Genomic DNA, 14,533 nt, shown 5'->3' on the forward strand with positions numbered 1-14,533 from the left:
AATTCTTGGTCCGAATATCTGCAGTGAATCAGAGGATAAAACAACCGCCACTAAAGGGTGGATATTATTTTAAGGATGACCATGTTCCCACCTCACAGCTAGCGTAACTCACCCGTTTTCTTGACAATACCGCAAAGAAAGGAAAGAGCAAACATTTACTTTAGCTGTCACTTCCAGAGAGGAGCCAGTTAACGCTGGGAACCGGCTGGACTTTTTCTTTGTCGAGGCAATATTAATAATAGACCCAACGCTTAGGTAAACTATGAATGCTAACACAAATGCGAACAGCATTTATCACATTATCGAAAGTGCTTTTCATTAAGAAACTGGTAGTTTATTTTAAAAAAAGTATCTTTATTAGGCAGAATAGTATAAATAAACATAATTAAACAAAACTTTTGCTAACATATGAAGAACAAATATTAGACTTTAAGGCCGCAAGCCTTTTTTGGCCCGCTTTGGGTTGGCAATGGCACCATTATATTCTGCTGTCCACAAACATTTGCACACAGAATTGTCAAATGAATTGTACTTAAATATAAAGTTTCTTAGTGAGAAACTAATCCATTTATGCTTTAAACAGGAGCCCTGTGCCTGGGACAAAAGCGCATGTATAACTGACCTAAAGTCAATGCCCTTCATCCAAAAACCTCTTTAAGAATGTAATAAAGGCAATTATAAAATTATATACACTACAAAACTGTACAACAGACAGAACATTTGGCAAACGTTCTGTCATCATAGAAAATAAATAAATACACTTAGTGCATTAAAAAAAGAACAAAAATTAAATTAGAGCAAACCAAACTCAGTTTGGTTCCGCACATGGCTTGTCACACCGAGTCAAAGACAGTCCAGCTGCCTCGATTTTTGTTGAATGCTTGTATGCGTTTTGTTCAAGAAATTTGAAAAAAACAAAAGGGCAGCTCTAAAATGTCCAACAGTGAAATTCACCAATCAGTAAAACGGGTGAAATTGTAAGCGACTATCCACCGGTTTGGCACAATTCAGTTGTCTTTGACGGATTCTGCATCTTCTCATTTTTACAAAGTCCGACTCAAACATGCTTGCTAGAATGAAACATTTCATGGTATTTTAACTATTTTATGTCTTGGTAAATGTAATGATTCATTAACTAGGGATGCACTGATATGTCATCTTTTATTACTATCTCAAGGCAGTTACTTTTTGGTGTGCTAACTGCTAACATTACATCACTAAGGCTGCAAATGTGCTATTGCATTTATAAAACATTTTAGTGAACCAGAATTTCATACGGAGTAAATTCGAGCACTTAGTTCCTCTGTTGTGAAGGTCACAGCAGACTACCGTTTGGCGTACTTTACTAGGTCTGTCCAGCATCTTTCCACCACTGCGATTCGTGGCTTGTTGACTTTTGGAGCATTTTAAAAGTATGGGTACCATTTTTGAACTGATAGCCGCCAGCATGGGTAACTTTGTCCCTCGGCCTCCGTTGAAATTGCGACCCTGGGATTGCGTCGGGCCAACTCTCTGATCGTTGGAATCATCCTAACCTTCACCCCATTATGGCACCAGTATTGGTACTTAACTACAAAACACAGACAGAGGCCTGAGTCCGTTCTTGGTTTTCTAGTGCTGGTACTTAAGAGCTTCAATGGCACAATTAGGAAGTGTTCAAAGTTATAATGTGCTCTTAAAAGTCATCTATATTGAACAAAAATCAGAAGTCAGTGATCAAAAACAAGTGCTCAGTGGTTCATGGTCACTTTAAAAAAGGTCTGCAAGGTTGCAAAATGTGCATTAACATGTTCAGTAGCAAAAACGATGCAAATCAATTGCTTATCTTAAAAGCTCCGAAATACGTCCCGTCAGCTGCTGGGTCCAGTAGCCATGCATTGGATACGTTGACATAAATACCGTCGGCATTACTCAGTTGGATGCTTCTGCCCTGCTCCACGCAGTACATGTTAAACTTGGCGATGTTCCACTGCAGAGTGCCGCCGCTTTTTGTAAGCAGAATAGGTGTAATTACAGACTGCGTGTGCTTCTCGTGATAAATGTATTGAAACAACTGTAAATTGCTGACGTCCTCTTTGCTAGAGTCGTGATCCTCAGCGTACCGAAAGCAGGTCTTGGCGTATACATAATAATAGCCAGCTTCTTCCACTAGAATTCGTCCGGCGTTGTGTCTCGTCTTATATTTCAGCCCTTGAGATTCATCCCAGGTGATCATGGTTAAGTCATTTCGATTTTCTGCGAAGGCAAAAGCAACACAATCAGAATAAACATGTTTGATATGAATGTACATTTACGGAAACATTGCTGACAATCATGCCACTTGATTCTTAAATAAATAAAATACGCTTACTGGCTGAAAAATTAGTGGGCGTCTTGATAGGGAGGTGAGCTAATGGCATACGCGTGTCCTTTTTTAGTCGACATTTCTGATTCTTCTCCTTAAAACTTTTACAGGCAGGATCAGCTATTAAGGTTTCACTGTGCATTTCCTGAAAAAAACAAAACAAAAACAACCAAACACATTACTGAACGATCTTCATGGTGCAGATTTTTATGATCATGATCATCTCCAATAAAAAAACGAATAGATTAAACAAAGGATATTGAATGTTCATTGTAGATATTTTGTTTTAGACCAATGCCATTTAGCAGTGGCAAGGTCTAGCTAAAATGATGCAGCATGAATAGAAATCAGACAAGCTAGTTAGGAAATGGTGTAAAGTTATACATTGATTCCCCAATGTTTGCCACTGTTTTCATTTCAAGCAAGCAAAAGGATTTAGGATATTGGTTAAATGCAACATTGTTTAATGCTTTAAAGCTTAAATGTGTTTTTTGTGTCACTAGACACTGCAAAAAGTCACAAAGAGGGTTTAAGAACTTGCACTGACTGAAAAAATAGTTATGTTCTCAAAGTCAGCATGTAGCATCCGGCCGGTTGGGCTAAAGACGGTCATCGATAAATTTCAGGCTAAGACTCAATTGCCTTTAAAGGATGCATGACAGGTAAAACCAGATAAATAAGGCAAAAGATGAAGGATTTAATAACACTACCAGGCTATAAAGGTGTCATACTGTTTCCTTACTGCACTTTCACCTGCTCAGGTGCGACTGAAATGTTCCCTATGCCTCAAGGGTCTTTAGAAGAGAATTACATTTCTTATACTGAGCAAGGTGTCTTTAAAAAAAGCCCAGGATGTCTGGCAAATCTGAATCACGTTAAATACTTACACATGCACTCCCTTCGACTGTGTGAAATCTAGTATGATTTGTGGGCGAATATGTCATTATTTTATACATATTATACCACAAAGAGATTTATATAAGTGGTAGTAGATTAAGGCCCGAGTAAAAGCTGTATTTATGAAATATGAACTAAATATCTAAACATGATAATATTAGGGTTTTTGTGTCCTTATACTAGCATCGAATAGCAAACAAACATAATAATTACGGCTTTTGAGTGCAGAGTTCTGGATGTCGTTCGGTGCATTGACCTTCTTAAGAATTCTGGTAGACCGCAAAACAAAGTAGGCCAGCACATACAAGCTCTCAAACTAGATTGCATTCGAGCAACATTAAAAAGCCATGACATAACATATATTTAAACACTTTTTTCAGGTTTAGTTTTACTCGGAAATAAGTTGTCCCAGGATAATGATAAAAACAGTAAGCTTCTCATGGCCTGGCAAGGAAAGTTGTCAGGGAGGAAAAAAAACACTTCACAAAGCCTAGAAGACCACGATTAGAAACTGCATATGGCATTATACCTACAAAAAGCGCATACAGGACATAATCCTTTGAATGCACGCATGAACTAAAGTCAACATGCTTTACCTCTCCTCTGATCTCTCTTCACAGATTCTGATATTAATTGAGACAAATCTATTTCTTAACCGCAGCCAAAAGCCTTTTCCAAACCCTGCAATTACACTCTACTGCACGAAGACAGAACAATGAGAACGGCATCCGTACGGACCGTATATAGATGTCTAAGCAAATCAGTTGTAATTATAGAGCCAGTATCCCTGAGACATGGCAAAATATCCAAACTGAGTTACTGACAAAGAACAGTTCCAGGGACGTTGACCTTTTAAAAAAAAAAGCGACTACGCTATCATGGTTAAGAAAATGTTTTTATAGGGTTTAAAGTGTTTATCCTTGTCTTTAAACAAAATACGTGAAAATACCAATAAAAAGTCCACAACGGGACATTGGTACCATTAATGCAAGAAGCACATTGTGTCCATTCAGTAAAAATACTTGCAGGCCACTGGAGAGACACATGTTTGGAATTTTCTTGTTTGTGGTAATAAGAGGAAATGCCTCGCTATATGATATGTTTTATAATGCCAAGAATGATGATTAAGCCATCACACCCCAACCTGCGTAAAGCATCTTTGCACTTCTCAAAAAAATACGAGTGAGTTGAAAACAACCGCAAAAACACAGAAAAGATCTAAAGCTTCACTGTTTAGAATCTAACGAGATTCACGGTATACTTCAATTGCATTTCGTTTCCTTCAAAAGACTCAATGCAAATCGTGTAAAATGAGGTAAAGAAGTGCACACTGCAAGAAACTGCAAACCGATGCTGGGCCAAAATTCACAAGCATGGGGAACATAGACTCATCTTTTGAAGTTTATAAGCTCACCTCATTAGGACTCTGCTGGGCTGAGGCAAGGTCGACCTGTAAAACACAACAAACACAGTTCAGTCACACAACTGCATCCAGCAGGTACCGCTGCACACTGCACGCTTTTAATGAACTAGCAGGAAAGCAGGCTTACTTTTATTAAGAAATGAAACCGCGCTTGACATGCTCGGAGAACGAAAGGGCATAAGCTGTACATTTTCTGTAAATCCTATTCAACGACAAATAATATGTTAAGCTACTATACGTCTTGACCAACGCACTTCCTCAGCCTTGGTGATAAAACAAAACACTTCCATCACAAACGAGGGGCTTATTATGTTCATATTAAATGCTTTAAGCAAGACCTGAACCTGCAATTGCAGAAGACTAAAAAAAGTCTTCAGACCTTCCCAAAATCGGAATGCTTGCCGTTCATAAGATTCTTCAAATTCCTCAACACTATTGCTTTCATTCATTTAAAAAAAAAAAAAAAAGATCAATAAAAGGTCACTCTCATATTTTTCCATGGAAAAAACTCCATGTCGATCTTCCCTAAATATAAGCGAAGAAAATGCTTATTTCTATTGGGATCGAATGAAAAAAGATGAACGCTTTTTGATATTTGTCAAGTATGTTCAAGCACAAACACGTTTTTCTGCTATCACTGCTATCAGCCAAATTTTTGTAAATGAAATAAACTGTTCTCACTGATCGTAAACACTATTTAACAGAGTAAAACTAGGGCGTCAACACCTATCTCAGACTATGAATAGTGCAGGTGCTCAGTTACAAGGTAATATGATAAAGTTACAAGGTAAAATCCAAAAGTCCGAAACTGTCTGTAACAGTAAGTAACACCAGATTGAATGAAGACAGACAGACTGAGAGAGATACACAGTGTCTGATATAATTCTCGTTTTCTCTAAATCACTGAACTGCATTGAAAGGAATGAGAAGAAATTTCATTATCATATATGGTCACTGCATCCTTTTCTGAGGATAACATGAATCGTGAGCCAAACACAACTGACATTCATCTTTTTCCTTTCTTGCATCCGTTTCTTTGGCCCTCCACCAGCACGCAAGAAGCCTCCGACATACACCGCTGCGTTTGGGCCAAAGCCTCACAAAACAAGATGTCATAATATTCTCCACAGCATTGAAACTACAGGAGAGAGGTCTGGGCATGACAACATATGAGAGCTGTTTCTCAGCATCCCATTCACTGCAGCTCTGCCAAACATACAAGAATCAGACCACCACCACCACCACCACCACCAGATGAGCAATGAAGCCAGAGGAAGTGTTTTGGAGAATCAGGGTGAAAGGGCAAACTCGACATGACCAGCAAAACACCATTCCAGAGGGGGGAAAACGTTTTTACTTTCTAGCAACTACAAACCTACGAGCTGAATTATTTGCCAAGCATCTCTGAATGCAGCTCATGAAGTTAGTTTGGAAGCAAACAGAGCTGGAAGCTAAAGAAGAACCTCGGGTTTGACCAGCTTGTGTTATTTTATAGCTCTGACTTTCATTTTATTCTAATATTCTCAGGCAGGAACGACCATGCACATCCAGCCTGGTGACAGACACTACACGTCTCCGTATCACTTGTGGGGGAGCCTCAATAGCAAACTTTATATGTCTTTATGTTTTCTCCTCAATTTTGGAAAACACGAGAAAAACAAACAAACAAGGAAACCAGTGCTAGACCAACAACACATTCACAAGGATCAGCATTGCCAAAAACCAACATTTCCTGCGTCAGCAATTGGATTAGTTCGTCCTAGAACAAAACTAGTGCACGAAACAAAACTATTTAAACGTTTAATAACCGGCAAACTGAACGACGGCAACGCGAGTTATGAAATATGAATCAAGAGAGATCCATAAATACTGACGTGCTCTACACATAAAACACAGCTCTTACATCTAGCATGGATATGTTTGTGAGGTGATAGTAGAAGTAATGTCTTAAAAGAATAAAGAACGATCGTGTTTTGCTGTCTGCGAGGAGAAGATGTCAAGAGCTTTAACATTTGACAACTCTGCAGTTACGTTTAAGTTCATATGTTGATGTTGAAGGTGCCACTTAATCGCACAGACCAAATTTACGTCAAAGCTCTCTATCTCCAGCTTGTAAAGCACAGAATCAATCGTTTTGCAAGTTACGTTAAAACATCACTTGGCACAAAAAGCACTGAGTGGGCACAAGGCGCTTCTCCGAGCGCGCTCTCCTTCTGAAGTTCAAACGCGGCGCGTCTCACACTCTCTGAACCGTCCTGCAGCGTTTGACATTCAGAGTTCACAGCAGGTTAAACGAAACCAGGCCTCAAAAGTGCTGAAACGCAAGTAAAACTTTTAAAGATGCATGCAGCCAAACTGTGACAAAGCCTGCCCACGAAACTGCGCTTTCTGCCTTTGCTTCCTCGAGAGTTTCTTACCTCTCGCAGATAACCGGTTAAGTGCAACAAGATCGCCACACTCGACGCGACCTGCAGCAGTCCCATGACAGCGAGCGTGCCGAATATGAGCGCTCTGTGCGTGGGTCCCGTGTGCGCGGCGCGCCCCGGAGCCTCTTCCATGTCGATATGATTCCGCAGGTAAGCGCGATAATCATTAGCTGCCATGAGCGCTCGATCGCGGCACAGATCCTCTCTCAGTGGGAGGACTCGACAAATGATCAACGATTCATATAAACATGTGGGTGGGCAATGCTGTTGGCTTCGGAGACAGCCAATCAGATAATAGGCACAGATGATCTCGCTTTTTCATGTTTCCTTTTTTTTCTTCTCTTCACTTCTTTTTGTGTGAGTTCGGTAAAGAGCAGGTTGCTGGAGTCACATTGCTATCTGAAGAGATAAGGACCGCGCTAACCCGGACATGCACGTGGCTCTTACTTTTTCACTTAAAGTAAATAAATCAAGGTATTTGTTATTAGGCTAAATATCTTTCCTCGCCACTAAGTACCACACAAACCACAATGAGATTAAACTGACAGCTTCCTAAAACCAGTGAGATTAACTTGACAAGTACATAAAAATAAACCACTTGTACTTTAAACCCACTGTAATGGGGCTGTGTTTATAATGACTGTTACTTCCTGGAGTGGTGTATTTAGCTCCTGTCTGTTGTAATACTGAGACCACACAAGACTGTGGCAGTGCTAATGTGCTACCTAACTAGACAGCATTTATTGGTGTTATTTCTAGTGATCTGCCTGCCTAGTCAATCATTGTAGGCATCAAATCTAGAGAGCTGCATGCACCAGTTTTTGATATCATACTGAGTTGCCTACCTAGACAGCATTTTTGGTGTGACAGGCTTACCTAGATGCCTGCATGTGCTCATGTGCTACCTACATCTATATGTGTTATACCTAGCGATCTGCTCATCTGCCAATCATTTTACTGAAATACCTAGTGAGCTGCCTGTCATGCCAGAATCTACATACGCGACATGATTGTGCATCATACCTAGTGAGCTGCCAACCTTGACAGTATGTGTGTTGATGTAGACACCAGTTTTGGGAATCATGGACAATATTTTGGACAATATATGTAGTGAGTTCAATATGTAAAAATCAGTTTTGGACATTGAGCTGCCTACCAAGACAGCTTGTTTTGGACGTCATGCCAAGTGAGGTGTTTATCTAGACTGCAGGTTTAGACACTATGTCTCGTGAGCTGCTGCAATTTCATGCAATCATGCCTAATGGGCATTTCTAGGTGTCGTGTCTATTGAGCCACCCAGCTAGAGAGAAAAAAGACAAAAACAAAACAAATTAGCTGCCTGCCTGAGGTATCACAAGAGCATTTCAAACATCCCGTCTAAAAAGGAAGCTCACTAGCTGTTGAGATGCCAGCAAAAACTTTAATCAATACTTGTTTTTGTCGCATGTTTTTGTTCCTACACAATCTATACTGTATTGAACAACTCGCACAGAATTAAACACCTGCAACTCAAAAACAGATTTTCGAAATAGCACCCACTTTTTAGATCAGCATCCATGATATTCCTGAAGAGAATCAATGAGTCATGGACTTATAAACATGCTGAAATTCCTCTTGTTATTGCCAAGCTGAAACGATGTTAAAAAGAAGAGTTTCGTAAACAAATGTGCCTTTTGATCATCAAGCAATTACAAATCCCAGCAGAAAAAACCTGTTTTAAAACAGTTATTTTAGGCAGCTGCGGAGAAAAGAGTTTTCAAAAGAGATTTGATGAATGTCAACAGAGTTCATGTGCTTGGCTATCCCCCATTCATCCAGCCTCCAGCGCTGAAAGCTTGTAATGCTCCACCATTATATCAGCTTTTTTTCTCAGAACCACAATTATTACTCTGCTTGCAAACAGCACCATGCTGGAGTTTGTGACTTCTGCGTAACTCGTGTCTGCTCGCAGTGTTTTGGCAACGATGCATTGCTGCGGACGAAGATCGGGTCACCTGGATTCCCCTTCTGAAATTAGGGCAAGGCCAGACAAGCTCGAGCACACTCTGTAACCTTATGAACTTGGCTACCCTCGCAGGGACCGCTATCCCGCAGCACGCCACGTTCGCTCGAGAGTCATTAATATACCGTGAGAACCCTAGTTTTGCCGTGGGTTTCTCGTGCCTTCAGCTATTTTCCACAGAATGAAGGCGCTGCGGCAGGAAGGTTTGGGTGGTATTTATACCCTTTTGTTTTGCCATGTGAGCTGTTCTTGCCCAAGCCAGAAGGTAGTTGAATACGCCGAAGCCAGCACTCCATCAGAATATGACAGACGGCCAAAACCAGGCAGTGTTGAGAGCAAAGCAGTCAAAACCACTGGCAGGCACTTTTCTCAGTGCTGAGCAGGCCTCTGGAGCGTATTATTAGCTCTCCTGTAAGCGTGGTACTGTACGCACAGGATAAGCAAGAGCACCACGCCAGAATCCTTCCCATGTTTCGCAGACTGTGGAGTCACCGTGAGGATGTTTTTTTCTGGCTGCAGACTCCATGTGGCTACGCTAAAGTGTCTCAGGCAGACCGCTTTCTTTGCATAAACTTCACAATATTTCAGCACTCAACGAGAGGCAGGAAGTTCGATCTGAAATATTAGCATCACCGCAGAGCCTCGCTCATGGGATTTTGTATCCCACGAAACTTTTTGTTGTCCTTTTAGCCTGCGGGATTTCATATTCATAGCTCTTACGGTGCTTAATAACAGAAACAGTGCTGCGGTCATTGCTCATATTAATCTGTGATCAGTGTCAGAGCTGCATAAGCACAGAATTAAGAAGTCGCCACGTTCCAGACTTCAGAAATGGGACATGAAAGAGTGCAGTGTTGTCCTTTCCCTTCTCCGCCACATCCTGTGTGGTAAGTCATCCCAGAGCACACAAAGAACACTCGCCTCTTCCTCTTTTCTCCTTCCTCGCTCTCTCTTTTATATATCACAACAGAAGAGGTCTTAAAAAGGGCACTTTAGGTCTGCTGTATGTCTGTTTCAGTCTTCGCACTTCATACGCCACCTAACGAAGGTTATTGCAAACCAACCACCTTGATGACAGAGAAGCTGGCACGCCCACATGGGTCTTCGATGCACACTGCACAAAAACTTGGCAAGAGATCTAAAACACGCGGCATGCTGCATTCTAATTGGTTGCCGTTGTGCAGGATTCACTGGTTCAGTCTGTTAGGGAAATCAAAATCATGTTTACAAGTCCCTATGCGACTATAATAAGGAACATCAAGTCTTAAAAAAGTACTCTTGGAGATTGGTCCAATCACATGTCGGTCAGACAGCCACTTCCTGTCTAAGTAGGCGGTTCTTGGCCACGCTAAAGTGCAAAGTGGACTAGACTTTATGTTGGTAATAAAAAAAATGTGGCTACGCGAAGACAAGGGGGAATGTGGTTTTGACCAAGCATTGATTTGAAAACATCACTTGCGAAATAAATGTGCCAAAAATATTCAGGCATAATACTTATATTCAGTTTCGCTTTATGAGTAGTGTTAATAGTTGGAATACAATGCAGATTATTAGAGCATGTGTCAATGGTTTGACAAACGAAGACTGGTGTTGTGCCAGAGGAATCAGTCGAGGGATTAAAATGTCTAATTGCTTCTAGTATTTCTAGGAACTGTTATGAAACGTGTGCCAGTATGCGCTGTGATCAGGTTAACCATTCTGAAGGGGCCAGCATAACCTCTTATTTTGATATGTGATCTATTGTTATGGTTAGAAGGCAGCTTATAAAAATACTTGGCTTTAATACAGTAGAGGTTTTAAAGATCCGAATGGGGTCACATTCTACATTAACTTTTCAGTGAACATTGGGACAAAACCCAGTGTTTTATCATTTTGGAAAATAAATGGACCATAACAAACAGCTGGAAAGAGAATGTTGTTTTGATAACCTGTGCCATAATACATCTTGATCGTATCCGATATCACTTGCTTTGTTCCAAAACCTAGTGAACTGGCAACAGAAGCAGCATTGTAAAGCTTTGATTGGCATGCTTCGATTCTGAAGCCCAAAGAAAGACAAATCCATGTGATGTAGGTGTATCCATAAAGACAACAGAACTGTTCACTAGATTCTACTATAAACAATATTTGTGTGGTGCACACACACTTCCAAATGGTCACTTGTGAGGTTTTAAGATGCTGATTCGAAAGGTAGCTGCCTATGTAGGCAGTAGACAGCGAGGCAGCACAATAGGTTTTGGTACAGCTCTAATATAATTCAGGTGGTGTTTGCTGTATCACTATGGGGTGATGATTTTAAGATGAACAGTGTGGAATAGGGCAGCGGTAGACCATTACAGCTAAACCGTCAGTTAGAGGCTGCCCAGTCTCTCATTATCCCAAGATAAATTGCAACTGGCTCCTTAGTGAGCGCACAGCCGCATCCACGACTGAAACATGCAGCATGTCACCAGATTAGCACTGCCTCCCTGCCTCTTCCTGCACTCCCCACAAACAGCATCCTGCTTGTTTTTCCGTTAGTTAAGGCCTAATTCGAGTAGCCACAGCGCTGCCCATTTTAACCTGCTGACAGTTTTTCCCAGCCTACCTCTCGAGAACATTCCAGTTGGCGAACAGCTCCTGCCCTACTGACCAAGGTATGACCACTGTGAAGATGGTACAACTTGTGGCTGCCACTGGTTATTTACTCGAATGGTTGGAGATGTGATTCATACGTGGTGATTAATAACACCCCGTTCATTAGAAAATCCCCCTAAACTAATCCGGACCGTTACCATGTCAATGTGGAGGTACATGCTTGGGACGGCTACAGGAAAGCTGAGGTCATGGAAGGGTATAGACAATTGTTTTTCATATTATGACATGTCTGAGTCAGGAATGACTTCATTAGGAGACAGGAAGCAGCCAGATCAAAGCACCGGTATTATGATATGTCAGGCTGATGTAAGTTCGGTGTGTACAGCAACTGTGTGATTAATGTGTTTTCAGCCACTTGAATAAAAACATGTTCAAGCATGGGAAACACTGAGTCCTCTCTACAGCAGCAAAGGGTCACTTTCTCAGGCAAAGCCCCTGTAAACACTGATATTTTGAAATGACTCAGCTGCTCCTCAAGTGAACGAGGGGTCTTAAAGACCTCTTGAAGCTGATGCTCTCCCACCGTGGGATGATTCCATGGTAAACAGGGCCAACCTCACTTGCTCAGGGCTGTGGGAGAACCCTGTACCACCCACCCGAGAGTTCAGTTTCAGCCCACAAACACAACAGAAACCACTGCCATGTGCGTCGTCGTGTTGTCTGAGATGTCCTGGTTACGGCCACTCGATACTCCTTGCTGTGAGGTAAAACAATGGCCTGTGGTCACGAATGGAAATGAACTGCTAATAGATTCAGAGAAATTGGCACGGGGCGTTATCTTACAGCCATCCTGCTAAGTCACCCACTCCCGCCCGTTCCTTTCATGAAAGGTGCTGGGAGAAGACCCTATTGTCATCTGGTTCATGTTCTGAAACAAAAAAAATGGGGTGGTTGCTGGAATCTCTTCAAGACGTTGCTATCTATCTTTCCCGTCAACCTTTAACTAGCATGAAGGACGCCATTGCATTGGCGTGACCTTATTGAACTGTGGCAACTATTGTATTTATGTCGAAATGAAATGTAGTGTGCCGTGAGAAATAGCTTTTATGAGTGTTTATACCCTTTATGAATAGAGGAAATGAATCTGAAAGACTTTCTACACCCAGCTGTCATCAGAACTTCGGCGATAAATCACGGCAGCTTGACCGTCGCATTGGACTGCGTGCTAATTATTGCGAGTCACTGCCTAGCCAAACGCGATTTGTCATAATCCATTAAGAAAACATACATCTGGTGTTGTAGTGATGCAAACTGAATGGGTTCCAACCCTATGTGGTTAAACAGTTTTATTTTCAACAAAACATTCATTAAGTCTCTTTTATTGAGGAGGCAAAATAGAAAGCAGTGGGGATGAGGTAGGTGGAGATTATTTACCATATGTCATGAATTTCAGAGCCACTTTTCCTCCACAATGGATTCACCAAGCAACGCAGTCCTTGTGTTAGGGTTGGGAAGGAAGTGATATCATTCCCTGAATCATGGCCGACCCAAAGGGGGGATTCCAGTCTAAGACTAAGCCTGTCTGATGTCAGACCACACCAGTTGGGATGTGAGGCCAACCTAATAAAGTCAATGGGTCTCTGCTTGTGTTGGCTGGGGGTTGCTGAGAGCCACCTTGTGTAATAGTGTGAGGGTTGGGTGTGGATGACGGCACAGAGGGCTTTCATCAGTGCGTTAATGGGCGATTCATTCAATCTCCCCTATTGTCAGACTTGCTGCCATTTGAAATTCTTTCTCCAGCATGTCATTACACAGCCTGAAATTACAGTGAGCCTCATCGCCATTTAACAAACACCAAATCTGTTGTTCCAGCTCTGGAGGATAGCACATTTTTCAGCTTTAGTTACAGTAAGGAGTGGCTGTATGGGGTGAAAAACAATACTGGACAACTTAAAGAGATATTTTTTTCATTCCTCTAGAGGTCAGCTAATAATGTTAGTGTTTATTTTTAGTCGTTACTGACCGTTTCCCTCCTTCTCACTGACCCTAAAAATTAATGGTCAATTTTTTTGCTGCCACTATACAATCGCCATTCACATGCATAGCGAAACTCCACCTTACTTGCAAGCTGTGGCCCGCAGGTTTTAAAAAACGATCTGTACTATAATGAGCTGCTTAAACCGATAAGATCTAGGTCTTGCAGATTTTTTTAAACACGTTTTTGCATTCCACTGCACTGCTTGTCAGTGTGCTAGATGGACTCGTTTGACCTTCGCACTTACTGTACATTTCAAAAATTCTTCTGCATGCAAAGAAGATTTTTTCATTTCTACATGTCATGCGTGAGTGATTAGGCACTTCACGTCAACATTCTGGCAAGGTTTTCTCAAAATGATGTACAAACATTATGAACAAAATGTTCTTCAATTATCTTTTCTTTAATAATATTCTCAAAACACAATTTACACATCTGTCCAAACATTGTTTTTTCTAAACCGTTTTAGCTGTACATTCATATTTGTTTTTTTTTTTTATAAATGGAACAACTTTTCGGCATTCTCTAAAAAGATTTTTATGTTTGCAAAATTCTAAAATAGAATGTTTCCTCAACAGTAATACATAACCAAGACAAAAAGGGGATATTTTGAATGTTTAGTATCAATCAGTCTCAAGAAAGCTATTCTGGGAGCATGTGTAACACTCACATTTCCGCAGAAATGCGTAGGAAGTGGATGCCATTACGTATAAAGTACATAGACCATAAATAAGGATGTCTTTGTAATTTAGTTCAAATAATTGCTCTTTTTTTTACAGAGGAGGTCAGAGGTTAAAGCTATGTTCCACAGAACAAACTCATCTTTATC

The 14,533-nt window shown here is 41.0% G+C and overlaps 1 protein-coding gene across 1 annotated transcript; it reads right to left on the reverse strand.

Moving 5' to 3' along the window:
- Window positions 1–338: 338 nt before the first annotated feature.
- tnfsf11 (TNF superfamily member 11) lies at window positions 339–7,420 on the reverse strand. The gene is made up of 4 exons (XM_043249723.1): window positions 7,082–7,420; window positions 4,656–4,691; window positions 2,351–2,489; window positions 339–2,235 (listed from the first exon to the last, which is right to left on the reverse strand). The coding sequence occupies exons 1-4, from the start codon at window positions 7,265–7,267 to the stop codon at window positions 1,814–1,816; spliced, it is 783 nt and encodes a 260-aa protein (XP_043105658.1). The 5' UTR covers window positions 7,268–7,420; the 3' UTR covers window positions 339–1,813.
- Between the last annotated feature and the right edge of the window lie 7,113 nt (window positions 7,421–14,533).

This window comes from Puntigrus tetrazona, chromosome 9 (genome assembly GCF_018831695.1).
Source record: "Puntigrus tetrazona isolate hp1 chromosome 9, ASM1883169v1, whole genome shotgun sequence".
In the NCBI taxonomy this organism is placed as follows: Eukaryota; Metazoa; Chordata; class Actinopteri; order Cypriniformes; family Cyprinidae; genus Puntigrus; species Puntigrus tetrazona.

Bases quoted from the DNA above. Each gene is read 5' to 3' on its own strand.
- tnfsf11 (XM_043249723.1), bottom strand. From the start codon at position 7,267: ATGGCAGCTAATGATTATCGCGCTTACCTGCGGAATCATATCGACATG. The intron at 4,692-7,081 runs GTAAGAAACTCT...TGTGTTTTACAG, and splicing joins TAACCGGTTATCTGCGAGAG to GTCGACCTTGCCTCAGCCCA. The intron at 2,490-4,655 runs GTGAGCTTATAA...TGTTTTTTTCAG, and splicing joins CCCAGCAGAGTCCTAATGAG to GAAATGCACAGTGAAACCTT.